This window comes from Vipera berus (assembly GCF_964194415.1).
Source record: "Vipera berus genome assembly, chromosome: 2".
NCBI lineage: Eukaryota > Metazoa > Chordata > Lepidosauria > Squamata > Viperidae > Vipera > Vipera berus.
In genome coordinates, this window is record NC_138203.1 from 191,275,921 (window position 1) to 191,302,739 (window position 26,819).

A 26,819-nucleotide genomic window follows, 5' to 3' on the forward strand; every position below is an offset into this window, starting at 1 on the left:
CTCTATCCTTGACCCTATCTTTATCTTCCTTCCAATTACTGTTTCCAAACTGCTGGAAAGTACTGCGTAGCTGAATTAGCATCATATTCATAGATGAAGCCACCAAAATGTATGCACTGCCACAGGTTGAATCTTAGGGTCATGTCACTTAAAATACTGTGGATGCTACTGCTGTTCTCCTAAATGACCTTCAACCCATTCCCAACTCCTGCTATGTCTTTTCTCGGTCTCCCAGGTTGGGGTCAAGATAGCTGCTAGCTGATGAAGTAGCTTGAACTTCTCCAGATGGCTTTTTCTCTCTTTCAGCAGCCTTCTCCCAGTTGGTGTGTCACCTGCTGCTCAATACTAAAGAAGGGAAGTCAAACCTAACCTGGCTGAGGGGGGACATTTTTCAAAATAAAGACTGGCAGTTCCCTGCCTGAGAAAATAGTTTTGAAAGAGAGGGTTAGATTAGATGATTGCTAGTTTGTTCCCTGGTTTCTCATCAAAAGGTTCCTGGTCAGTCCCACTATCAGTATGACTTATTCTTTTAAAAGCATCCATATTTTTCCCAGCATGTAGCCACTGAATGTTTTGGTTTCCCACAACTACCTTGAAACTTGGTGGTTAGTGAGATAACAAGCCTGTGCTTGGTCTATACCAGGGGTAGGCAACCACGGCTCTTTTATGACTCCTGGACTTCAACTCCCAGAAGTCCATGAGTCATAAAAGAGCCGAGGTTGCCTACCCCTGGTCTATACCACTTCAGTCCAGAGGATGATATTTACATGGCTGCATGATTCTTCAGACAAAAATGAATACATGGATAATCTTGTAATAGAAAAATGTAAGCAGCAGAAAGATAACCAGGCTGTGCAAACCACTTTCTTCCTAACATGCTGGCTTCCCGGTGTAACTGCTTTGTTTTTTTTAAGGTGGAAGATTCTGCCACCTGCTTTCCCAATTGAAACATAAAATGGTATAGCCTGGATACAAATGATCTACTCCCCCAGTGTGAGCACAATCATGGCTTACACAAATGCAATTCATAGATATTTATCATTTATTGTTTTGATAATTCTGTTTACTTTGTACTTAATATTGGTACTCAGAAAGTATTAAATCCCCAAAGTGTTGACTAGACATCCTTGAATCTGTGGTTCCAAGTTTCTGGAGGGCATTAGCTGGGGGATGATTGCTTATATAGCCCTAGGTATAGCCCAAGCCAGCTTCAATTGAAACATGTGATGGGATGTGATAGCAGAAGAAGCAGCAGCTGTCTGTGTGTAGGTGCATGCAAGCGATCTGGATGCAAATGGTCCGTAATGACAAATGGATACAATAACTTAAATCTTTTACTTGCTGCCCCTCTACTGAGACAAATGTGAGATTCTGGTGTCACTTACACTTTGGCAGACTCACAGCTGCCTACTTCAGGCCTCAAAACTGCACATGCCTATCAAACTAGGGCCCAAGTATCTTTTTGACATTGGGAGCAGTTAGACCTATCCTTGAAACAGGCATATAATATCAAGTATGTCACAAATGACAACTCATCATTCAGGTTGGCAGTTGGAATGGCCGGGCTGCCATGATCTGAATCTTGCTATGGTATACAGGCTCCTAGACTGGCATTTGCATCTCAGAAAGGAACTCGACCCTTCCTTATTATGATACTGTCTAAAAGCAGCTCAGGACAACTCATTTCTTATGGGTGGATTCAGCACGGTCTATGCGGTGATACGCAACTTTGGCAGATCGATGGACTTCAGAGATGAGACTTCCCTACCCATGGAAGAGAACGGGATATGCAACCAATGCTACACTCACCCAGGCCTAATCATCTTTACGTGAAAATATGTACCCTGTAGTTCCACCTATGCTACACTTGTTTCTTAACATACCCACCTCACCCCCCTCCCAATGTACTAGTTTCTCTGCTGCTACCCTGAAACTTGAACCATGCTATCTGAGGAACTAGATAAGATGATAAGACCAGATGAGATGAAATGAGATAACCTTTACTGTCACTTTTCTCTGTACACAATGGCACACATTAAAATGAAAATTCTGATGCCCAATTTCAAAGGAATACACACACACACACACATCCATATACATGCATACACATACATAACTGTAGCTATACATATATACATACTGATATACATACTGTAGATATACCAGATGGATCTGTAGCTGGCTGACAAACCATACTCAGTGAGTAGTCTTCAATGGTACTACACCCACATGGAGAGAAGTAAGCAATGGGGTACCGCAAGGCCCACTACTCTTTAATAGCTTCATAAATGACTTAGATGAGGGAATAGAAGGGGAACTCATCAAATTTGCAGTTGACACTAAACTGGCAGGAGTATCCAACACCCCAGAAGACAAGCTCAGGAACCAAAAAGATCTTGACAAACTTAAACAATGGGCCCTATCCAACAAAATGAGTTTTAATATGGAGAAAAGCAAAGTTTTACATCTAGGCAGGAAAAATCAAAGGTATAGGTACAGTTTAGGGAGACCTGGCTTAAAAACAGTAACTGTGAGAGGGACCTTGGAGTCCTAATGGACGATCACTTGACTATGAGCTAGCAGTGTGCAGCAGCAACCAAAAAAGCTAATACAATCCTGGGTTGTATAAACAGAGGCATAGAATCAAGTTCACACAAAGTATTAGTACTGCTTTATAAAACCCTAGTAAGACCACACCTGGAATACTGCAGCCAATTTTGGTCACTATACTACAAAAAGGTATTGAGACCTTGGAAAAAGTTCAGAGAAGAACAACTAAAATGATCAAAGGCCTGGAGACTAAAACATATGAAGAACGGCTGCAGGATTTGGGTTTGGCTAGTCTAAAGAAGAGAAGAAATAGGGGTGACATGATAGCAGCATTTCAGCATTTGAGAGGCTGCCACAAAGAAAAGGGAGTCAAATTATTCTCCAAAGCACCAGAGGGCAGGTCAAGAAACAATGGTTGGAAACAGATCAAAGAGAGAAGCAACCTGGAATTAAGGAGAAAGTTCCTAACAGCGAGATCAATTAACCAGTGGAACAGCTTGCCTCCAGAAATTGTGGGTACTCCAACACTGGAGGTTTTTAAGAAGAGACTGGACAGTCACTTGTATGAGATGATATATCATTCCAATTTTAGTATATGTGCTGCCGAAGCCAGCACTGTCTGAGATAGGTTTTCCTGCTTGAGGGTGGGGCTGAACTAGAAGACCTCCAAGGTCCCTTCCAGATTCTATTCTATTCTATTCTGTTCTATTCTATTCTATTCTATTCTATTCTATTCTATTCTATTCTATTCTATTCTACTCATACACACACACACACACACACACACACACACACACAGAGAGAGAGAGAGAGAGAGAGAGAGAGAGAGAGAGAGAGAGAGAGAGAGAGAGAGAGAGAGAGAGAGTATATAGTATCTCTCTCTGTGGGTGGATAGATAGATGATAGATAGATAGATAGATAGATAGATAGATAGATAGATAGATAGATAGATAGATAGATAGATAGATAGATAGATATAGAGATATAGATATAGAGATATAGATATAGATATACAGATATAGATATACATACACAGTATATATATGAACTGTAGTCAATACCATGTAGAGGGCAGGAAATTGTGAAAGGTACAATTGTATCCTCAGTATCTTCCAGTGTAAACAAATAAGATACCATTGCCAACTGTTCAAACTATTCTGAAAAGCAATGTACTAGAACGATTAGTCATGAACGGCAGCATTGGGAAACAAGGCAGTACAGGTGAAACTCGAAAAATTAGAATATCATGCAAAAGTTCATTTATTTCAGTAATGCAACTTAAAAGGGGAAACTAATATATGAGATAGACTCATTACATGCAAAGCAAGATAGTTCAAGCCATGATTTGTCATAATTGTGATGATTATGGCGTACAGCTCATGAAAACCCCAAATCCACAATCTCAGTAAATTAGAATATTACATGCAATCAATAAAACAAGGAGTGTACATAGAACAATATCGGACCTCTGAAAGGTATAAGCATGCATATGTACTCAGTACTTGGTTTGGGCCCCTTTTGCAGCAATTACTGCCTCAATGCGGCGTGGCATGGAAGCTATCAGCCTGTGGCACTGCTGAGGTGTTATGGAAGACCAGGATGCTTCAACAGCGGCCTTCAGCTCTTCTGCATTGTTCGGTCTCATGTCTCTCATCTTTCTCTTGGCAATGCCCCATAGATTCTCTATGGGGTTCAGGTCAGGCAAGTTTACTGGCCAATCAAGCACAGTAATCCCACAGTCATTGAACCAGGTTTTGGTGCTTTTGGCAGTGTGGGCAGGTGCCAAGTCCTGCTGGAAAATGAAGTCAGCATCCCCATAAAGCTCGTCTGCGGAAGGAAGCATGAAGTGCTCCAAAATCTCCTGGTAGACGGCTGCATTGACCCTGGACTTAATGAAGCACAGTGGACCAACACCAGCAGATGACATGGCTCCCCAAATCAACACAGACTGTGGAAACTTCACACTGGACTTCAAGCATCTTGCAGTGTGTGCCTCTCCATTCTTCCTCCAGACTCTGGGTCCTTGGTTTCCAAATGAGATGCAAAAGTTGTTCTCATCAGAAAAGAGGACTTTGGACCACTGAGCAACAGACCAGGTCTGTTTTTCTTTAGCCCAGGTAAGACGCTTCTGATGTTTGTTGTTCAGGAGCGGCTTGACAAGAGGAATACGACATTTGAAGCCCATGTTCAGGATCTGTCTGTGTGTGGTGGCTCTTGATGCACTGACTCCAGCCTCAGTCCACTCCTTGTGAAAGTGCCCAACACTTTTGAATGGCCTTTTCCTGACAATCCTCTCCAGGCTGCGGTCATCCCTGCTGCTTGTGCACCTTTTTCTTCCACACTTTTCCCTTCCACATAATTTTCTATTAATGTGCTTTGATACAGCACTTTGGGAACATCCAACTTCTTTTGCAATTACCTTTTGAGGCTTTCCCTCCTTATGGAGGGTGTCAATGATGGTTTTCTGCACAACTGTCAGGTCAGCAGTCTTCCCCATGATTGTGATTCCTACTTAACCAGACTGAGAGACCATTTAAAGGCTCAGGAACCCTTTGCAGGTGTTATGGCTTATTTAGCTGATTAGAGTGGGACACTTTGAGCCTAGAATATTGTACCTTTTCACAATATTCTAATTTTCTGAGATTGTGGATTTGGGGTTTTCATGAGCTGTAAGCCATAATCATCACAATTATGACAAATCACGGCTTGCACTATCTTGCTTTGCATGTAATGAGTCTATCTCATATATTAGTTTCCCCTTTTAAGTTGCATTACTGAAATAAATGAACTTTTGCACGCTATTCTAATTTTTCGAGTTTCACCTGTAGATATCAACTGTTGCTTTTAATACCAACAATCTAGTCCTTTCTATTCAAAACATAAAGGGGTAGCCAGTTCCAATGTTGCCTGGTATGCTTAAAAGACAAATGAGGTAAGTGAGCCATCTGGTGGTAAAAGAGCTGCATAACAACATAATGTAGGAAGACACGTATTCGGACGAGAAACATGCGCTTACACCGGAACAGTTTGAAAAGCATCTTTAAGTAGAGAGTCAATACTGTTCATTTCTTTCACAGTTAATATAATGCAAATATAGCATTGTTACAAACATAAAGAAATTTCTGGTCTCATTATTTTTAGCATTCAATTTTTGGACCTTAAGACAAAGTTCACAGCAGTTCAGCCAGTTGGTTTTGGTAGTAAAAGAATCTAACAATACCATGGATTACAAGATGTGTGCAAGGCCATTTCTCACTCAAGTAAGCACCTCAACTAGAATGTACAAGTTATATTGTCACAGTAGTTCAGGTTATTAACTCTAAAGTTGAGACTTGGCCCAAAGAATTTACTTGTTGCTAAGTCGACAAACAAAGCAGCAGCTATTTAGAAGATTTAAATACAATATTTTTTAAAAAAACAAAAACAACAAGGAAAGGGGATTTGGGGGTATAAGGTCACTTCTTGGCCTTTATCCTACTAACCTCTCACATTATAACAGAGTTCCCCAACCTTTTGGGGGTGGTGGGGGAAGGAGGGAATGAAGGAATGGCTTTGTGGGGTGTGTGTGAATGCATGCACACACACATGCGTATATATGAACACCTTTTACTCAAGCGAATGGGGCCATGAATGCCTGTGACACTCATGGAAATGCTTGCGCAAGTGGGGCCGCAAATGCCTGCGACACTCATGGTGACGCTCGTGCGAACGGGGCTGCGCACGTACCCACAACCACACTCACCAGCCAGCCACTCACGTGGCCTGGTGACCAATAGGCCCCAGCCAGATAGTGGGCTGTGGCCCACAGGTTGGGGACCCCTGCATTACAAGGCATCTACTGCATCTGCATTGGGATGCACATAGTCAAAATCCAGACACATATGGGTTGTGTTAAGACTCAGTTAATACATCATGTTACCCATACATTTTATTCTCTATCTCACATAAAATATTGTATGGCAAAGAGCAAACCCACGAATTTTTCAGGAGCCACCCTTGAAGACATCTACCGCAGTTACATTTTTAAACACTGCAAGTTGTCTTATCAGTCACACCCAGACAAATTAAAATCTTAATGATTCATGTCATCCTGAGCCTTCAGATCAGTTTATGCATTCATTTTCTATGCTGATACCAAAAGTAATTTGATGTGATTACAGGTACATGGATGTGGGAAGATAAGCATAGTCTCTGATAGAAGGCACTGAAAAATTGCATTATGCCTCATGTTAATCTCACAGGCACAACCACCCTTTATTGCACATTCTGATTTCATTGGAAATCAATGTCTGCAGTTGCAATTCTTCTCCTTATTTCAGTGTATAGTTTTTGAAGGGGGAGGGAATATTTTAATGAGAAAGTATCAATTGATAATAAGTTTCTGAATACCATCTTTTTCATTGTCTTCAGAAGGGCCTTAGATTATTTTTCATATGCAAATTTTCTTGCTCTTTTTGGAGAAAAGCAAAGACAAATCATATACTGTTTGTGCATACAAATTTAGTTTTCTGTGTACCTATCGGTTTACTACTTTCACAATTCTAGCAATATTTTGCCATTCCATATTTCTACCTGAACGTTGATAACAACACTTCATGCCAAAAGATAACTCTGAACAATTTTTCTTTGCTCTCCAATATTGTTTTAGTTGAATATGCTTCCAATATTTCAGAATGCCTGTTAGAGCAGTGCTGAATATTTCATATGGTGGAATCTCCACTAACAAGTTATAGTGTGTTCTAGAGTTTTCTAGAAGGGACGCAGTGGCTCAGTGGGTTAGGACGCTGAACTTGTCGATCGGAAGGTCAGCAGTTTGGCGGGTTGAATCCCGAGTGCCGCGTAGCAGTGAGCGCCTGTTACTCGTCCCAGCTTCTGCCAACCTAGCAGTTCGAAAGCACATAAAAATGCAAGTAGACAAATAGGGACTACTACGGTGGGAAGGTAACAGCGTTCCGTGCTAGTCATGCCGGCCACATGACCACGGAGACGTCCTCGGACAAGCGCTGGCTCTTCGGCTTTGAAACGGAGATGAGCACTGGCCCCATAGAGTCGGAAACGACTAGCATGCATGTGCGAGGGAACCTTTACCTTTACCTAGAGTTTTCTAACCATTATTGGACTGATACAGCAATAGTAATAGCATTTGGGCTTATATATTGCCCCATAGTGCTTTATAGTACTCTCTGGGCAGTTTACAAGGTAGAAGCAACAATCTGGGTTCTCATTTTACCAACCTCAGAAAGATGGAAGGATCAAACTCCAGGCTGCGTGCAGAATTTGCCTGCAATACTGCACTTTAAACATTGCGCCACCAGTAATTCTCTCCAGTAATGAGAATAGCCGTTGTATCACCTCAATGAAGGTTACTTAAAGCAAATATTTATTTGTTAGATTTGTGTGCTATCTTTTCTCTAGAAACTAAATATGACTTACATAGCACTATCTTTTTCTCCCAATTGCGTAAATCCTGTGAGATGAGTTGGATACAAGAGATAACTGGCTAAAAATCAGCTACTGACTTTCCATGGTTGAGGGCAGACTCAAAAGCAGTATCTCCCTGTTCTTAGTCAAACACTTTATCACTCTAACGCACCACAGCCATTTTGTTCAGTTTATTAAGACTCATATATTACTGAAGAGAACAACTGGTCTTATTAATCTGGGAGTTGTACCATAGATCATTGGAAGATTTTGAGCTGATTCCTTTAGCTATTTCTTCACTATCATAAAACCAAAAGGACTTTATATCAGTGAAAGAAGAAGAATGAGGCTTCAAATAGCCCAGGGGTCTGCAACCTTGACAACTTTAAGACTTGTGGACTTCAGCTCCCAGAATTCCTCAGCCCGCTATGGAATTCTGGGAGCTGAAGTCCACAAGTCTTAAAGTTGACAAGGCTGCAGACCCCTGAACTAGCCTATGGCTCATAGCTTCTTTGTTGTGGTTTCTTGCTAATTGATTTGAGATGGGTGTTTTGAAATGAGTTAGGAAGAGGCAATTCCCCTTCTAAGCCCTTATTGCACCAAGCATAGTTACATTTAGGTGTCCTGGAGAAATCCTTGCTTTGAGACCATGCATTGATCACATGCAGGTAGTCCACATCAGTGACTGTCTCATTTAGCAACAATTCAGAGTTGTGACAGTGATGTAAAAGTAACTTTACAACATCTACAACCTTTCCATGCTTGTAAAGCAAAGGAAAGCTGAAGTAAAACTGTAAACACACTCGTGCGTTCATTCACTTAGCAACCGCTTCACTTAATGATGGAGTTGTGGGTCCCAAAGGTGATCACTGACTGAAGACTATTTGTAATGCAGAAATTATTCTAGATTACTACAGGAATCTCTCTTTCCAATATCTGTCAGCCTTAGATCAAGAAATACCATCACAATGATAAGTAGCTTATGTACCTACATTCCTTCATAGTTTTTCAATAAATATGGCACAAATTCAGGCTGAATTTCTGAAACTGAAACTCACAATATTCCAGAGGCCTCCTGGCCTCATTATCGGCCTCTTTGTCCGTTGAATGTCATGAAAGAAAAGGCAAGAGACAGGGAATGAAAATATAGCTGACTTCTAAACCAAGCATCACTTAACAGTTGCATTTACTAAGCTGGAAATGGTCAAACGGGTGAAACCCATCCAGGTGGCTGTGGGGGTAACACCACCAGGTGATTGGAAGGTACGTAGCCCCTCTGTCCATTCACTTCCACTAAGAACCATTCTTTGCTTCCCTTTTTATCATGGGGTTCCAGCACAGTCACTGACTGGCCTGCTTCCAGACTGACTTCCTGATTGCTCCTGGCCGTGAAGGGATACACAGCACGTACCTAAGAAAAACAGAAATGCAGTTGTAATACTGGATATGATTTTGATCAATATACTACAGGATAGGATGCAAAAATAATAATAAATAAACCTGGCCAGATCAGTTCTATCCGGATAGGCAAAGCAACTTTCTGGGATGCCTTTCTGCAAACATCTCAAAGAAGCAGAAATTCATTCTGAAATTTATGGCAAGTAGCCATGCCCAGAGACAGAATAGGTATCTAAATTTGTGGAGTTATACAGGACACAAAGGGACGCGGTGGCTCAGTGGGTTAGGACGCCGAGCTTGTCAATCAAAAGGTGGGCAGTTTGGTGGGTCGAATCCCGAGTGCCGCATAGCAGAGTGAGCGCCTGTTACTCATCCCAGCTTCTGCCAACCTAGCAGTTCGAAAGCACATAAAAATGCAAGTAGAGAAATAGGGACCACTCTGGTGGGAAGGTAACAGCGTTCCGTGCGCCTTTGGCATCTAGTCATGCTGGCCACATGACCATGGAGACGTCCTCAGACAAGCGCTGGCTCTTCGGCTTGGAAACGGAGATGAGCACCGGCCCCTAGAGTCGGAAACGACTAGCACGCATGTGCGGGGGAACCTTTACAGGACACAAATGTGTTACTAGTCCAACAAAATAAGAACTTATGATTGTCAATTGCCAGCCTACAGAAAGTGGTAAGTTTAAAGCTGGTGAGACAAGATTCTCTCATCTTTACCCCAGAGAAAGCTCTGTTATAAATAAGAGAGAGAAGAGGCAGCATCTTTCAAAGCCAAGAGACAAATGGTGAAATAAAAAGGGGAGAGAAAGAGCCTTGAGATTAACATATATGAAGAGCCTGGCTCCTCCTGGGTGTTGCTAGATGAATTTTCTTGCCTGTATGGCTTCCTAATGCTCTGTGGTATGTCGACTTACGTAACCTTGTGTGATGAATGCTGAGCAGTGAGGGGCACGAATGAAAATAAAATAAATGGAAGTAGTGGCAGGCATAAAGAACTGTGAATTATTCAACTCAGTTCTTGATGCTGTGCAAGCTAACAGCAAACCTAATGTGAATGTCGAGAGTATTTGAGCCTCGAAATGCTCTTTGCAGTGGTCTCCTAGCACCGTCCTAGAGGTAGAGGAAGGGCAACATAAACCCGTCTCCCCACGAAAGAAGTCTGTCCAGACCCAGGCAATACAAAGAAAGATCTCCAGGGACGAAGGTCTAGCTTGGCTCTGACCACATTCCCTTTGGGGACTTTCTGAGATTGGGCATTGTCCACATTGGAAGGCAACAGTCTGGGAGGCTGGTGGGGAAAGGGGTGGTGGGTGGTACTCTGGGACGGGATTATTCCCTCTGAGAATTTCCTAGGACTGCACCCAAAATGCATGTTGTTTGTTATGTATTAGGCTTAAAGGAACACCTAAAGCACTTGTATAAGAGTCACCACCAGGAGGCGTTGAACTGTAACTGTTTTGGCGGGAAGCAGTTTCGGTGGGAAACAGGTTCAATCCGATTGGTTGGCTGTGTACCTGGCCAGGTACTGGCCAGGTATATAAAGAGTGCAGGTAACCCCTATTCCCCAGCACAGTCACTTCCACCTAATAAAGAGCTGCTATGCTGTGTTCTGTACCAGCCTGCTACCGGCCCTGCAGAAAAGGCAGGGACAACCCCTTTACAAACGGCAAGAGGCTGGAATTATGCCTGCCAAATTTATTCACATAAAACAGAGCAAGACAAGACACCAACCATAAAACACGAGCTAAGAAGCAGGAACAATCCAAGCGGTTGCCTTCAGCAAACCAGCCCTCCCACACATTCCCCTTAAATACAGTTCAGGGCGTGGCCTCTCTGTGTCTCCTTCTGAGGTGCCCCATTGCCTTCCTCTGTTTACTCCTGACTGACTGCCTCCTGCGTCGGGCGTCCTTGAACAGGGCCAGCTGTGGGTCATCTTCATTCACGCTGTCAGGCTCACACAGCTGGGTCTGCATCGTGACCAGATGAGAGGGGCCTTGCTGGGGGCTCTCATCAAGCTGTCCAATCCGCTCAGCAAGCTCTTCAACACCCCCCTCCTCCTCCTCTGAGTCATCCGACCCAACTGCCGAACCCACAGGCTGACCCTGAATCACAACATGCTGTACTCATCGTCCCGGCATCTTTCCTGCTTGCTCTCCAGAACCCACTACACAACATTGTTCATGAAGGACCGTTTCTATGTTGCACAGCACTGAATAAGAAGGAAGAGGAAATTGACATTTGCCCAGGGTAGCGGAAATACTAAGGAATAAGGAGCAGATTCAGGAGATAATCCTGCTTTGGTTATACTTAGTCTGTTTCAGGAAACTATGGAATTTGACTTCAGATAAGGAATTGAGAACCCAGTGAGCTGTTACTTTGAGTTTTTTATTTTTTGTTTTTTAGCTTCACAATGCATCTCTGGTAATTGCACTTTTCCTCCTCGTTTTCATGATGTTGTCTTCATCTCTTCCTCAGCTGGGCTGCAAGGAAGAGCAGAGATCTTCTGCCTTCTGAAGAGTCCTTTGTTTGTGTTAGTCCTGACTGGTACTTTCCAGGCGTTACACAGACTCCTTATGAATATTGCTTTATTGCCCTTCAAAAGGACATTTCACCTGCTGTTCTTGAGAAATCCCTCATTCTGTGCTGAGCAGATTGATTTAAATGGGGAAGGAAAGCTACAATATTTTCAATGGGGAAGGAATACTACAATATTCAGTGTTGTGGGTTCTGTCCCCTTTGTGTCCATTAGAAGGTTTTCTGTTGGTTTTACCAGTAAAGAGTTCCATGTTGCTGCACCATTTACTATTATCACTTTGGGAAGTGGGTAAAAAACAATTTTTCTCACTCCGTATCAGCATTAGGTGATAATATGCACAGACCAATCTCACTTGCACGCTCATGGCTGCACACTAACTCCTTCTCGGCGCTGCCAACTACAGCATTAGAGCTGGGTTTCTTGCTCATGTGTGGCCTCTATTCTCCTGCTCATTCTCCTTCTTGACTCCGTGTTCCTCTTCTGGGCCTCTTACCTGTTGGATGGGCTATTTGTAACTACGGACTTAGTACTTTCTCAGAAGACCCCTGGACTGAAATTTAGAAGCAGCTCATCTGAAAGCTCCAGAGGAAGGACATTTATAAAGTGGGGGTGAGCTTCTCCCAATACAATACATTTATTATTATTATTATTTTAGGAAAAGCAGCTTATTCCATTCTGGTTTAGTGGCACTGGGTGATGACTCATCACTCTTACAAAACTGTATAATATTCTCCTTCACTGCTCAGTGTTCACAGGACCTGGGTCCCGAAGATGCAGTTCTTACAGCCATTTCTGTAATGCACTATCATTATTTATGATGCCTGGGGGAGTGTCAATTTGCTTACAACACTCTAGCTTTAACAGCACTAGCTGCCAGGATGAATGCTATTGTTCCATGCTCATATGCATGGGCCAATTACAGTAGCATGATTCCAGGAGTCCACCCTGATAAATGTGTTCTCCATGGATGTTGCTGGTGTACTGGTTGCCAAGCTGCTCTGCAAGTTCTTGGATTTCATCTTGGTATCTTGTGTCTGAGCTTTTTAACTCTTGGATGGCTTTGACCCACATAGCTTGGGAGAGAGATCTTTGTGCTCATGGCCTTAGTGGCAAGCATCAACTTGTCACATGTAAATTGCAGCCCTAACTTTTACAAGAGGACACAAGCTAGATCTGGTCTTTATTTTGAAGCAGATGAGATGTGATCTGAAGATGGAAAGCATTAATGGCTGTCCTTTGGGACACTTTGGAGCTCCATAAGGATGGAGGATTGGTTAGAGACATCCACCCCATCCCCCACAAGGTATCCAGAGGGCGTTTAGGGAATTACCCCACAATTTGGCAGCAGTTACATTTCAGAGTAGTCAATCCTTAGAATGTGGCCAGAGATGATGGGATTACTCCCATGAGGCTTTTCCCCAATTATTGATTCAAGTAATTCCTTAATTTATTAGAGAACTGATATAAGTGGAGTGATGGAAAAGAGATCTAAAGCAGGCATGTCAGACTGCTGGCCCGTGGGCTGGTTTCATCATACCGAAGCCGCACCCACCCCATTGCTGGCAATGCAAAAAGAGTCGCAATACATTGTGACATGACGTGGCAAGTTTGACACCAAACATTAATGAAAGTTCACGTTTCAGTCTACACAATGGTGCTAAGAATTGCAATGTGGCTGCTCTTCTCTTCACTGATTTCATCTGCAGATTTGTGCTGAGTTATCTACCATCTTTTAGGGAAATATAGACAGGACAAAGTGACTGCAGTCAGGCTGGATGAATTTGCAGATTTCTGGCAAATAATTTCACTTGATGGGGTTTTATGTCATTTGAATTTTACCAATTGTGATTTGGATTCAGGCCCCTGTTTGCTCTTCCAAATAGCTAGGCAGGGCATGGCTGGCTGGATCTGGCTGGATTCAGGAAATATTCAAATGGTTCTCCAAATAAGGAAATAATGCCATTTTACTTTGAAAGAAGCAGTAGCCATTTCTGGATCTGGTTATGTTTAATTAATTTTGCCTGGGGTTCAATCTCCCTGTTTTTAGAGAATGAAGTTGAAAAGATGGTGGGGAATCAGAGGAACATCATACAAAAGATCTTAGAGGAAAGAGGTTTTCTAGATCTCTTCCACTTGAGATTCTAGTTATGAGACAGAAATAATATTAGTCATGGTGGTGAATAATTTTCATTCGGAGTTCATGAGGACTAAACTTTTCAGGGTCCTATTACAGCTTTGACTCTTGGCTCCTACACAAGCAGCTAGTGAGTGCCCAACTCTAGTTGGGGTGTCTGCTGTGATCTTATGTATTGTTAGACATAATCATATAAACTAGTCCTTCGTGTGACTGCTACTTCTTATCAATCTTTGTTTTCATTTTCTTTGCTCATCACAGGTATATTTTTTCATTTAACCAATACCTTACTAGTTTCCAAATCTGACCCACATTCATGTTTCCCTTTATAAATGTCTCAAGGGTGAGTCAACATACCTGGCCTATTCCATATTTTAACCCATTTGAGATCATAACAAACTACCTGGGGGGAAAAAATCACTTGAGAGGCATACCCAAGTTTGCATCCTGAAATGGCCCTGTTGAAATATGAATCAGCATAACAGGACAGGAAATGCCATTATCTGCCAGTCTCTAGCCATAAATTCACTGCCTGTTCACAACTCATACTACTGTCCTTAAAAATCAAAGCAACAAGAAAGAGAAGGACAGGTGTTACTCACCTGTAAAACTGGAGTGCTGAAGTACGCTGGGGGATTGGGAGTTTGGGGGAAGTTGTAAGTAGGATGCATTTTCTCAGCAGCACCACCCTGGGGCAACGTTGTTGTTCTGGGCGTTGGGTTGGGGACGTAATGGTACCGCTGGAGCTTTCCAGGTGACACGTAACCTCTTGGACCTGCATGGTACACAAGACAGGTAAGATTAAGCTGAAGGCTAGACTGCTGACAAAAAGTAGAGTGTTCCCTTGTTGTTTATCAACTAGCAGATGGCTACACAGTAATGCCAATGAAAGCAGCATGAACTTGACATAATTGGAAAATAATGGTGTAGAAATAACGAATTGATATAAAAAGGAATGGACAAAAAGACAGCATTTAGTGCAGGAAAGAAGAGAGGATGTGTGGGATGTACTAATGAAAGGATGTGATTTTTACAAGAGATTTTGGCAGCATGTAATCTGTCCTATTTTAAATCAAGGCCAGGAGGAGATATTTTTGAATACATTAAAATTTTACAATCATAAAAATCCTAATGTTGCAACGACAATGGCTAAACTTTTAACTATGGCTACAGAAGTAAGATTTTTATTAATTCATTAATGTTTGCATTTTGAAATGCTTATCTATCAACTTATTTATCTCAAATTTTTATTTTATTTTATACTAAAATACTTTTCATTATACTGTGCTTTACAGCCCTCTCTAAGCGGTTTACAGAGTAAGCCTATTGCCCCCAACAATCTGGGTCCTCATTTTACCAACCTCGGAAGGATGGAAGGCTGAGTCAACCTTGAGCCAGTCAGGATCAAACCGCTGGCAGTAGGCAGAAATAGCCTGCAATACTTCATTCTAACCACTGCGCCACCACGGCTCTTAGACTATAATATGATTATGTCATGTCATGTTATAGAAAGGAAAGAAGATGAGTGGGCGAGATGACAAAAATTAGCACAAATATGATGAATGGAGACGAGAAGGGGAGCTATAGAGCTACAGAATTAGAATAAGGCCTGGAATTTGGTGAAAAAATACATTGTATATAGAGAAAGAGGTGTTTAATATCGGGAAAGAAAGAACAAGAAAAAAGAGAGGGAAGGAACTGGCTGGAGTACGAAGGCAGATAGTGATAGAAAAGTCAGTATTAAAAAAGGGGAGAGCAGAAAGAAAGGGACAATTGATGTTCTACTCCTGGTTTAGGCAAGGTTCAACCAAGGGACAGGCAACCTGTAGTTCAATGACTGGTCTTCTGGTTGCTGAAAAGAACACTCTTCCTTCACTTCTCTCTGTAGTTACTCCCGACCCCCTGCAGTTTGGACAACGACCATCTCATTTTCTAGCTATCGGGATTATGGTACAATTGTTGTAAAAAGGCATCTTTCCTGTCTTTTGCAATTATCTAATGCATGCAAAATTTGGTAGGGGAACTTACAACACCTGGGCTACTTCAGCTATCCTACCACTGCTCTAGTTTTCTTCCTGATATTTGATTTTCATTGTTCAGAGAGTAAGCAAGTCTCCCTTTAATTAAAACCATTTAGAAGTCTTTTTTCCCCCCTATCACCTAATTACTCAGATAAATCAGGGGAAACTGTCTCAAGGGGGGGGGGAGTCCAATTCTCATTAATAAAATGCAACTGACTAGGAATTATTTTCTTAGTGGGAACTAATAAAATATAACTGGCTAAAATGATGTAATCAAATTAAAGGTCCATTTCATCCAATACCCTGCTTTCCACAGTGGTCAACTCTTGGTCTCTGAGAAGCTCAGTGACTAGTATTTCAATTCACTCAACTATAAAAAGGTAAAGGTAAAGGTTCCCCCGCACATGTGTGCAGAAAACACTCAGTTAAGCTAGAAGAATGACAAAACACTGGATGTGTCCTAATCTATTTTTTTAAATGTGTGTGTGTGTGTGTGTGTGTGTATATATATATATATACATATATATATATACATATATATATATATATATATATATATATATATATATATATATATATATATATATATATATATATATATATATATATATATATATATATATATATATATATATATATATATATATATATATATATATATATATATATATAAATGGCTTTACAACACAAATAAAAACTATACTGAAAAATTAAAAAATCTGCCAAAGGAAGAACTACAAGTCCCTTTTTTCCCTTCCACATTAGCTAATCAGACTATCAGATCACCTGTTACATGAGCAATAGCACTCTATAATAATCTTCTCCAAATTGCTGAACTCCAGATCTGATGGACTATAATTCTCCTGATAACCAGCCAGAGATTTAGGACTTGTAATCCAACACATCTGGAGCCCACCAGATTAGGCTTAATGAAATCTTCTGTGGTTATGATTTAAGCTTCTTATCTGACGCAGTAGGGATGTAAAAGATATCAGACGCAGATTTATTTTACATCAAAAGGCTGCACTTCATCAAAGACTGTTCTGCAGCCAGATCAATTTACCCATCCGGTTTCTTCCTGCTAAAAAGTTTGAATTTATAGGTGCATCTTTCCTCAGTACCACCTTCCGTCACTTAAGGATTTGCTGCAATTAAAGCATACATAATTCAAAAAAATATAAACCAGGTAGGTAGACCAGGTGGTATAGGAAACAGCAAATATTACAATACAGCCATACAATCAGCCATCATGGGATTTTAATGCATAAGCAGAATACAAAAAAATATTTTGACTATAAACAAACAACTTCCTTCAGTTGAGTTTGACTTTTATTGATTTTAGGGCATACCCACTTATATTCATGTGAAAAAGAAAATACATCCTGACTAGCACTGATGATGTTACCTAGTTTGGGTAATGAAATGTCTGCAAGAAAACAAGCAAGCTCAGAGAGTACTAAGGACCCCCTGAAAATATGTAAAACCATAAAATACAAAGGGGATGTATCAGGACATAGTAAAAACCACCTGATCCGTAGCAGTTTTTAAAAGTAGGTAAATACAGATGAACAAGAACACAGGACATATATATATATATACCATGTCACCATTTATTTACAAGCCCTGAGAGTTCCTGATAATCTCCCATCCAGATCTGATCCTACTTAGGTTTTTGAGGTAGAGGCAGCCATGGATTTTTTTTAAAGGCAAGTACAATGGAAAAAAAAATCATTACTTTTCAAATTTCACAAAACAGAATAATGGGTGACATTCACACAGACTGGGTTTAGACCCGGGGCCCCCAACCTATGGGCTGCACCCCCACTTGTGCTAGCACCCGTAGAATCGTTTGCACATGTGCATAGGGCTAGAGACGGCTGCTAGCACCTGCACAAATGGGGCCACTAGTGCACATGGGAGTTGCGCGGACCGTTTGCACATGCACATGGGTGCTAGTTGTGGTAGTGGTTAGCTCCTGCATGCATGCGCAAACAGGGCCACTAGTGCCATGCATGTGCGTGCAGCCCCATTCACGCGCAGCTCCGTTCACGCGTGTGCACACATGCACACACACCAATTTCCCAGCTGCTCCCTTTCCCTCTAGGCTGCCAGCATGAAAAAGTTGGTGACCTCTGGTTTAGACTGATCAGACCATCCCAATTCACCACTCTTGGTAACAAAGAAAAGAGGTCCTCGGTGCTCTTTTGAGCTTGGTTGCTTTCTTGCAAAGCATTCATTACACAAACTAGGTATCATCATCAGCCTTGATGATGATTACCTAGTTTAGGTAATGAAATGTCTGCAAGAAAACAACCAAGCTGAGGGAGCACCAAGGATCCTCATTTCAACCCTGAGCTACAAACATTCTCCTTTATTGCTCCAAAGAAAAGGGTTCTGGGTGGTTGCGACACTGACAGTACCTCCTGAATCTACCAGCCATCGGTTTGTGTTGCCCTTGGAGTCCGTGCCATGCAGAAAAGCCACTATTTGCCCCCTCTGCAGAGTCAAGTCCATATCTTTGCAGCCAGCGGCGTCGCTTGTCACCTGGTACAACTTATCTGGGCCATGTTTGTTCAGAAGCAAAAGGACCTTCTTCTCCTCTGCAGAGCTAAGAGGCTATTGAAAAGGTAGAAGGAGAAATGAGTCAGAAACCTATCCCCCTATGGAAGCAACAAGCTACTGTGTTTTATGCACTTACAGTATGCATGAATCATAGTGAAAGAAGGGGCTAAATGCATCTAACCAAAAATATCCTAGAACAAGGTGTGACAAATCCTGAAAGTCAAGCATATTTTGCACGCTAAGTTTCAGAAAACAGAGAGAGTGGGCAATTCTGCAAATGGGGTAGAGTGGGAGCGCAAGAAATTGGGCACTGGGAAAAGGAGAAGGAAAATTAGTCTCATCTGCTTCTAATACTACCAGTTCTATTTCTCCTACAGAGCAAAGAGCGATGCATTTGCTTGAGACAGCTGTTGCTGAATCTTAGCGCTACAGCCTTTCCAACCATCAGACTGATCTAAGGTCAACTACTCTGCAAATTGTCAGTAGGCTAAATATAACATGCCTAAATTAAATAAAAAATGCAAAAAGCATAATAACTGTCTACTTGTTACCCTTCCATTGCTGGGGATGTAAATATCTAGAATCTGTCCAGATGTTTTATGTGTACAATTCTCAAATTATAAAGTTTAAGCAACATGGCCAGTAATTTCTTTAATGGCAAGTCATTTAATGATACTCCAAAATCAACCGACTAAGATTATCTGCTTTATCCTTCCTTATGCTTCTACTGGCGCTGAGATTGTTTCGGGATTACTAGTAACTAAATCTCTTGAGTCAGAAATTGTTACAAAACCATCCACTGGCCTACAATTTATACTAAAGCCACCATCCGCTGCAGAAATAACATCTATATACAGCATGTATGGGTCAATGACTCAAAAAAAAAAGAGATAGTTCTTAAAAGGGTTTATACGCTTTTCTCCTAAAATGCATACAATGCACAAAGAGGTTGCTTAGTAAAGATATCTAAGTGCCTTAATGAAAAATGTGACATCATAAACTAAGTCTCATCTTGAGTACTTCACAAAGGAGTAAAGCAAATGGTCCTAACACAAGTGAGCAAGTCTTTGAATTATTCACTTCCCTAGCACTCAAAAACCAAGTTTATACACAAGACAATCCAAGCATCCAAATATCACAGAATATTACTAGAAAAGAACCAGAATTCACTTGGAATTAGCATTTGAATTCACTTAGAATTAGCATTTGCTTTTCCCATGCCCATGTCAGATATTTGTGAATTAACTAGCCAAGAGTCAGTTGAGGAAATTGTGCATGAGTAAGCACACACCTTCTTGCTTTTCCAGTAACATCATACCTGCGCAACGGGGTTTGGCAAAACAGTGTCAAACTTCTTCTGGAGAAAGGACAACTGATCTTCAGCCTGTTTTAAAGTACTCATTACCATTTTCCAAAATTCAGTTGCAGAGAGATGTCTATGGGGCAGCTGTAAGAGTAAGCCTAGAATTAAATGACTGAAAAATAGTATGTGTAAAACAGTTACTCTCCTAAGATGCCTGAACTTTGTAGTGGCTCTCCTGCCATTTATACTATTCATAACAGGCTGCACATCAGCCCTGTGTTTTCAAGGAAATGCTACATTTTTTTTCTTCAAGGATATGCCTTTTGGTTGCATCCAGGGGAAAACAATCAAATAGAAATCACCTCATCCGTTTTTTTTGCTCTTACCTGGACAATCTCCCCTTCTGCCTCTTGGAGGACTTGCTTGGCCAGATCCCTCTGAAGAGTCACAAAAGAACACAGTATGCAGGCCAGCCACTTCAGGGCCACCTGGTTGAATGTAGGAAGCTCAGATACAAGCAAGGAGTTAATGCCAAGATAGGAATTCATGACAGCCTCCTCCTCATAGGTCACACTGCCCGTCTCATTCCTCTTCTCCTCATACTCCTCATAGTCAAGCAGCTTGTCCGAGCGCTTCTTGATCAGTTTGTGGGGTCCTCTCAGAGTCTCCGACAAGTTGCACAGTGGCTTATATACCAGGTGCTCAAGCCTTTGCTTCTGTAAAGGAAGAGAGGCAGACTTTTCTCAAATTTTGACCACTTTTGCTCTGTTCTGAAGTGAAAGATCAGAAGCTTTTGGGCTGAGGATCTCTGGTGCGCCTCATTGCTATGCGCCTAATATTTAGAGAAATCTTAGGTACACTAGAAAAATCTCAAAGAACCCGCTTTGAAATTTTGGAGCATATGACATTATGCTCCATTTCTCAGAAATTGGCTCATTGAGTAAGTTGAAGATTTCTTCTTTGAAAAAACCCTGCACTGTATCTCACAATGGTTTATCGTCATTATGGTCTTCAGATACGCTGAGACTGCAACTCCCAAAGTACCAGTTTGCCTGAAAATGTGTGAGGGCAAGGCTAAAATGAATCAATCTGATCCTTCCCTCTTCCCAAATTTGGCAAATTAGAAATGAAATAATACTTACATAGACAGGAAAGATGGTGCTGTGAAGCCTTTTTGCAAGGGAATAATATGGTTGGGTAACGTACGTTTCTACATCCAGTTCATCCTCGTGTGGTTTAAAACTAAGGAACACCTAAAAGATAAAGAAATGAATCTGACAACCTAAAAACATGGTTTTATGGGGAACATATCCAGTGATATAGGCGAAATCGGGCTCTTCTAGTCACTCAGAAAATCCAGTTTAAAACACTTATGGTTATTCAGAAATGCCATTATTATTTATTGAAAAGCGGTGTTTTTCAGGAGTTATTAAACTTGCATGAATTATGGATACAATATATAGTTAGATTAAAGGGAGACTATGTGGAAGAAAAGGTTGAAATTTACATTGAATTTTAATCTTGAAGAAAGTTTATAAAATGATGTATTGTTGGTACATGACAGAGAAATTGTCAAAAATATATAAAAGCAAATGTCAAATATTTGTCGGAAATGTAATCAAACTGAGTGTACATTTTTCCATCCTTGGTGGACCTACAACAAAAATATTAGGATCAAAGATGTATTTTGATGCAGATGGTTTTAAAAGTAAATATACAACTGAAATTAGAGACTTTTCTTTTGGGCTTAATGGATAAACAAGTGGAAACATCTTCTGGAACTTTATTTTTCCATATGATAATGGAAGCAAGACTTTATGTGCTCAAAGGTGGAAGGGCTTACAAATACGTACAATGGAAGAATGGATGGTGAAACTGGTAGAATTGGCAAGTGAAAAAGGCCCAATACATTACAGTTTCTCTATAGGCTTTCAAGATTCTGTTAATGAACCCCCAACAAAGAATTTAGCAAATAGCATCGGTAAAATTCCTTTAGTGTCTGTTTCTTGGCCTACCTTACTTGAACAGCTGACATCTCCCCATCATCTAAAAAAAAATGTCAGATGTCTTTTAAGTTCTATTTAAATTGCATTTTATTTTTTTAAAAAAGCTATAATCTAAATGTTTAAAATGTGCCTCCTAGTTTCACATTTCGAAGCTGGGTTGCCTAAGAGGAATTTGCAATATTGTTGCATCAGATCTGAAATCTCATGCGGATTCCTGATGAGGAAATGCTCTCTCTGAGAGAATTTTCTTACCAATTGTGTATGACATCTTTTTCTGAGGAGCATCTGTGGCTGCTGAGCGTATATTTCTTTTACTTTGCTGGGTGGTTACATTTTAGAGAAGAGCTCGTGCTACCATGTTATTTTTCCACTTCCCCCTCCTCACATTTTTAATATTCCTCCCGGGTTCCCCACATTTAATGGCCTACAATAGAGGCTTGGGGACTGCACAATTATTCCTTCCAATTCAGAAGTAAGGGGATAGTTATACTCAGGGCTTTTTTTCTCATAGAACGCTCAGAACTGTGTTCCGGCACCTTTTTTTTTTGCAAAAAAAAGCTCCCTCTATTGGCTTTCCTAAGCCTATTGCAGGGCTAGGCAATCTTGGCTCTTTTTTATGACTCGTGGACTTCAACTCCCAGAAATCCTGAGCCAGCCACACTGAGGGTAAAGAGAGAGGTTTCCAAGCTGAGCCATGATGGCTCAGAAATTCTGGGAGTTGAAGTCCTTGAGTCATAAAAGAGCCAAGGTTGCCTACCCTGCACTAGAGGAGGACTTTAAAATTATTTACAAGGTTGCTTCTTTAGGAACTAAACTTTTAGAATCTAAAACAGCTAATTCAAAAAAGCCAACAGGAAAGAACCTCACATTTTTCATCTGCTTCTGTCTTTTGGAAGGTAAAATTAGATAACAAAATAATCTATTTCCTATGTTAACATCTCTGCAATGAAATCAATAAAGGTAACAGGAAAGAAATGAGAAACATATTTCTCAATGTAATATGTCTAATTTAGCTGATGCTAGAAAAAACAATAGTATCTTTTGTAAATACTCTTGAAAACTATTTTGAATCTATAACCATCTATTACAACTAAACCACTTTAAATTAAACAATTCTTAAGAATGAAATATTCTTAATTTGGACTTTACTTTTACGGTTTGGACTGTTGTATATTTTGAAAAATAGATTATTTAGAATCTAGTTATGTTGCACTTCAGTCTTTAAATAATTAACCTAGTATATACATAACAATATATGATGTTTTCCATGGTGAGCTTAACATTAATAACAACATTTATTAAAAAGGCTAAAATAATTTCTGGTGGTATTATCTGTACATTAAAATTTTGTTCAGTCACAATATTTCACTTTTCCAATTCTGGACAAGTAGTGGTCATGTATCCCAGCAAAAGATGTTACATTTGTGCATAAGTGTAGTCAGTAGCATATGCCTTTTTAAAAATATCAAACATGCAAAGAAACAAAAATAAGTCCAAAATATCTGTATTACATCCAGAAATGCCAACTTTGCAACCAATATTTCTCATCCATAACTATGGCACCCTAAGGATACCTGCATACATGCAAATGCTTCTCTGGGATCAGTAATGCAGCAGGGATTGCTTTTTCCTTCCAGTAACAGATTGCTGGGAAATACCAAACATGGCCTTGAGAATTCCAATGTTTGTTACAAATTTTTCTGGATGTGGTTGGAAAGAGGCCTAGAAATGCCAGCACAAATACATCACACTTGCTGAACGTGCACACGCAACTAATTACAATCTTCAATTATATGTGATATATCTAAAATGAGATGGGCTGTCTCAACTGCAACTTGCAAACCGTTCCGTTTTGCGGCAAAACAATCCAGGACAAGCTGATCAGCAGAGCTTAGAGAGGACTCATTAACACAATTTTTGGGAAGGAAAGAAAGAGTGCCGGTGCCGGAGGCCATCAGCTGTTTGGTGCCGGAGACCACTGCCACGAGGAGCACAGCTCTGGGTCAGGGTTCGGAGCATCTCTGGGTGAGGGCTCAGCATGGGCCGTGGCTTGGCAACTGCAGGGAGGGGAATCCCCACGGAGGCTATGGGGAGGGGAATCCCCGCAGCATGTGGCTCTGAGCCGCAGGGGCGGGGGTGCAAAGGACAGGCGGTGACGCCATAGCAAGACACCGGCATCGCTCCCAGTGACAGCACCTCTGAATTCTGGCACCTTTTTTTTTTTTAGAAAAAAAGCACTGGTTATACTACACTCCTAATATCCTACCTGCCATGTGATGCACCAAAAGTTTTGGAATTTTTCTTTCTTCTGTCTTCTCACTTAGTCCCATTGCTGGAATTATGATTTGTTCCTGGACATTTAATTTAAATGTTCCCCAAATATTAAACTGAAGGATGTTCAGCATACTTAATTTCAACAGAAAATGCTATTAACAATTTTGAACACATTACCAAAGCTATTAACTTTTTTGAACACATTACTTCCAGTTTTGGTATTGGAAAGACAAAATAAAAAATACTCTATTCTTCTGATGCTGCTCGGTTGGTTTCCACAGTTTCTGAATGTAAAAAGGAAGCAATAGACAATCCAATGCTCAGGCACACTTCAATATATGCTAATATATTGAGGACCCAGATTGTTGGGGGCAATAAGCTGACTTTGTAATAATGCCGCTGGGGGGGGGGGCGAAAGCCCTAATAAGCAGGCATATACATAGAATGAAGGCTATTGCTAAGCACATTGGTTTGTGCTTTAGATTGTAAGCCGCCCTGAGTCTTCGGAGAAGGGCGGGATATAAATGGGATTAAAATAAAAAATAAAATAAAAAAATAATATGTTCCCTTTCTAAGATTTGCTTCCACATTAAAAACTTAAAGGATGGGGTTAGCTTAATTGTTGCAAAAAAAGTATCACTTCTCTCTTTGTCTATGGAGATTCTAAATCAACCAGGTCATGGTTGTCCCAAAGGTGTGGGGTTTTTTTCAAAAGGCACCTGGACTTTCTTGGGTTTTTTTCCCTTTGAAAAGTTTTTGCTCTTCATCCAAGATTTTCAAAGAAAAAAAACCGCAAGAATGTCCAGTTGCCTTTTGGGGAAAAAACACCTTTGGATACAAGAATATTACTCCATTCTGTTACCTTTAAATTTTGGATGAGCAGCCCACGAACAGATATAAATTGAACATTTGGAAATGGCAAGTAAGATTAAAATCTTGGCTAAAGATCTGCCAGGCTGTCATTTCAAAAGTGTTGTGCTATAAAAATTTGCCTGTGTCACCATTTTCTGCTGTCATTTCACTATTTGTACTTATAATACCACGAGCATCAAACAAGAATCAGTTCTAAAAATTCACACGTGTTACTACTAAAACCCACTATTTGTGCACATGGCATAGATTTCAATCCATTAAAGTCCACTCCAGTCCACTTCATAATCTGAAGAATTATTTGAATGTACCACCTCATAATATCAGAGGCACTGCAATTGTGTCCAAGAATTAACTTTACCTGCATTGATTGAGCCCTTTTATAGCTTAAGGTTCAGATAGTTTTGTTATTACAGTATTCAGAATTAATTCTCATTGTATTTTAGGGAAGTATTTTACGTCTTACCAACCAACTGGTAATTTCCCTTCCTCTAAATTCACTATAGGTTTTGGCAGGAGATTAGCACTGACAGAGGAAAATATTTATTCAGCAAATGGTTCCTCATGAACATTGCAGTGGACAACAGATTTTCCCACTTTAAAAAGGAAATCCTCAAATTCATAACAGAAATGTGTGGCCGTGGTTCTTAAAGTATTTGGAATAAGAGAAAGTATCTCCTTGAACTACTGTAGAGAAAAAGCAGGAAAAGGCTAATGTTGTAATGTCTTACTATGACCTCTACTGAGAAAGCTGACCGGACTCTTTGGGAATCAAAAACTGAACTAGACAGGAATTGGTCTTTTTATAGTTACACTGTAGAGCAGAGGAGAATGACAAGTTGCATCAAGACTGCATGTGTTGCTGAAAATCTTGTTGGTATCAAATTACAATTCTAAACAGGTTTCTAAATAGAGAAATCTTATTTTAATGGACTATGTGGGAAAAGGGTGTCTCTGTTATTCATAAACATCCAGTAAATTGGAGGGTACGTCATCAGACTGATTAATGTAATCTGTGAGATCACACAAACAAAATAAAATACCATATTTTTGTCAATGTATTATACAATACCTTCATTATGTAAATTGACTAAATCAGGGCTTTTCAACCAGTGGTACGGGTATCACCTGTGGTAAATTGGCACCTGGCAGGTGGTACGTGACCATCCTAGAAAAGTGGTAGCGGGGGAGGGGAATGAGCTGAACCAGTGGCAGCAGCGCACAAGCCTGAGTGAGAGATGGCTGGAGCTGCAGGGCTACCAGGGCTCAGCGAAAGCGCCAGGATCAGCGCTTCGTTGGGGCTAAGACTCAGTGGAAGCACCAGGATCAGCGCCAGGCTCCAGCTGGAGCTGGGCACTGATCCTGGCACTTCTGAGCCCAGAAGAAGCACCGATCAGCTGGAATGTTGCAGCATCTCCAGGGTCTTATGATTTACATTCAGATGCTTGGCAACTGATTCATATTTATGGTGGTCACAGTGTCCCAGGGTTATGTGAAGTGACCAAAACCTGCTTCAACTACCCAGCAGACGGGGGGAATAAAAACCAAACACCCCCCACCCCACCCCCACTGCCAATCCTCAACAGAAATGCTCACAACAATGAAAACCTTGGACAGGAGGAAGAGTGCCGCCGGGTGAGCAGGCAGGTGTCTTGCTCGGCTGTGGCTTGGGGGACACTTTTTTCAGTGCCATTGTAACATCGAACAGTCACTAAGTGAACTGTTGTAAGTCGAGGACTAC

At 40.9% G+C, this 26,819-nt stretch overlaps 1 protein-coding gene across 2 annotated transcripts in view; it reads right to left on the reverse strand.

Moving 5' to 3' along the window:
* Positions 1 to 5,585: 5,585 nt before the first annotated feature.
* Positions 5,586 to 26,819, reverse strand: part of ARHGEF37 (Rho guanine nucleotide exchange factor 37) — a 63,837-nt gene continuing 42,603 nt past the window's right edge. Inside the window, exons 9-15 of one of the 2 annotated variants that reach the window (XM_081318597.1) lie at positions 21,071 to 21,181; positions 20,315 to 20,644; positions 19,944 to 20,072; positions 18,484 to 18,679; positions 14,645 to 14,817; positions 7,645 to 9,382; positions 5,586 to 7,289 (exon numbers count right to left, since the gene is read on the reverse strand). In XM_081318597.1, coding sequence (XP_081174723.1) covers positions 9,176 to 9,382; positions 14,645 to 14,817; positions 18,484 to 18,679; positions 19,944 to 20,072; positions 20,315 to 20,644; positions 21,071 to 21,181 — 1,146 coding nt within the window. In that variant the 3' untranslated portion in view covers positions 5,586 to 7,289; positions 7,645 to 9,175. The remainder of the gene's footprint in view (positions 7,290 to 7,644; positions 9,383 to 14,644; positions 14,818 to 18,483; positions 18,680 to 19,943; positions 20,073 to 20,314; positions 20,645 to 21,070; positions 21,182 to 26,819) is intronic. The other variant, XM_081318598.1, reaches the window with a different exon arrangement.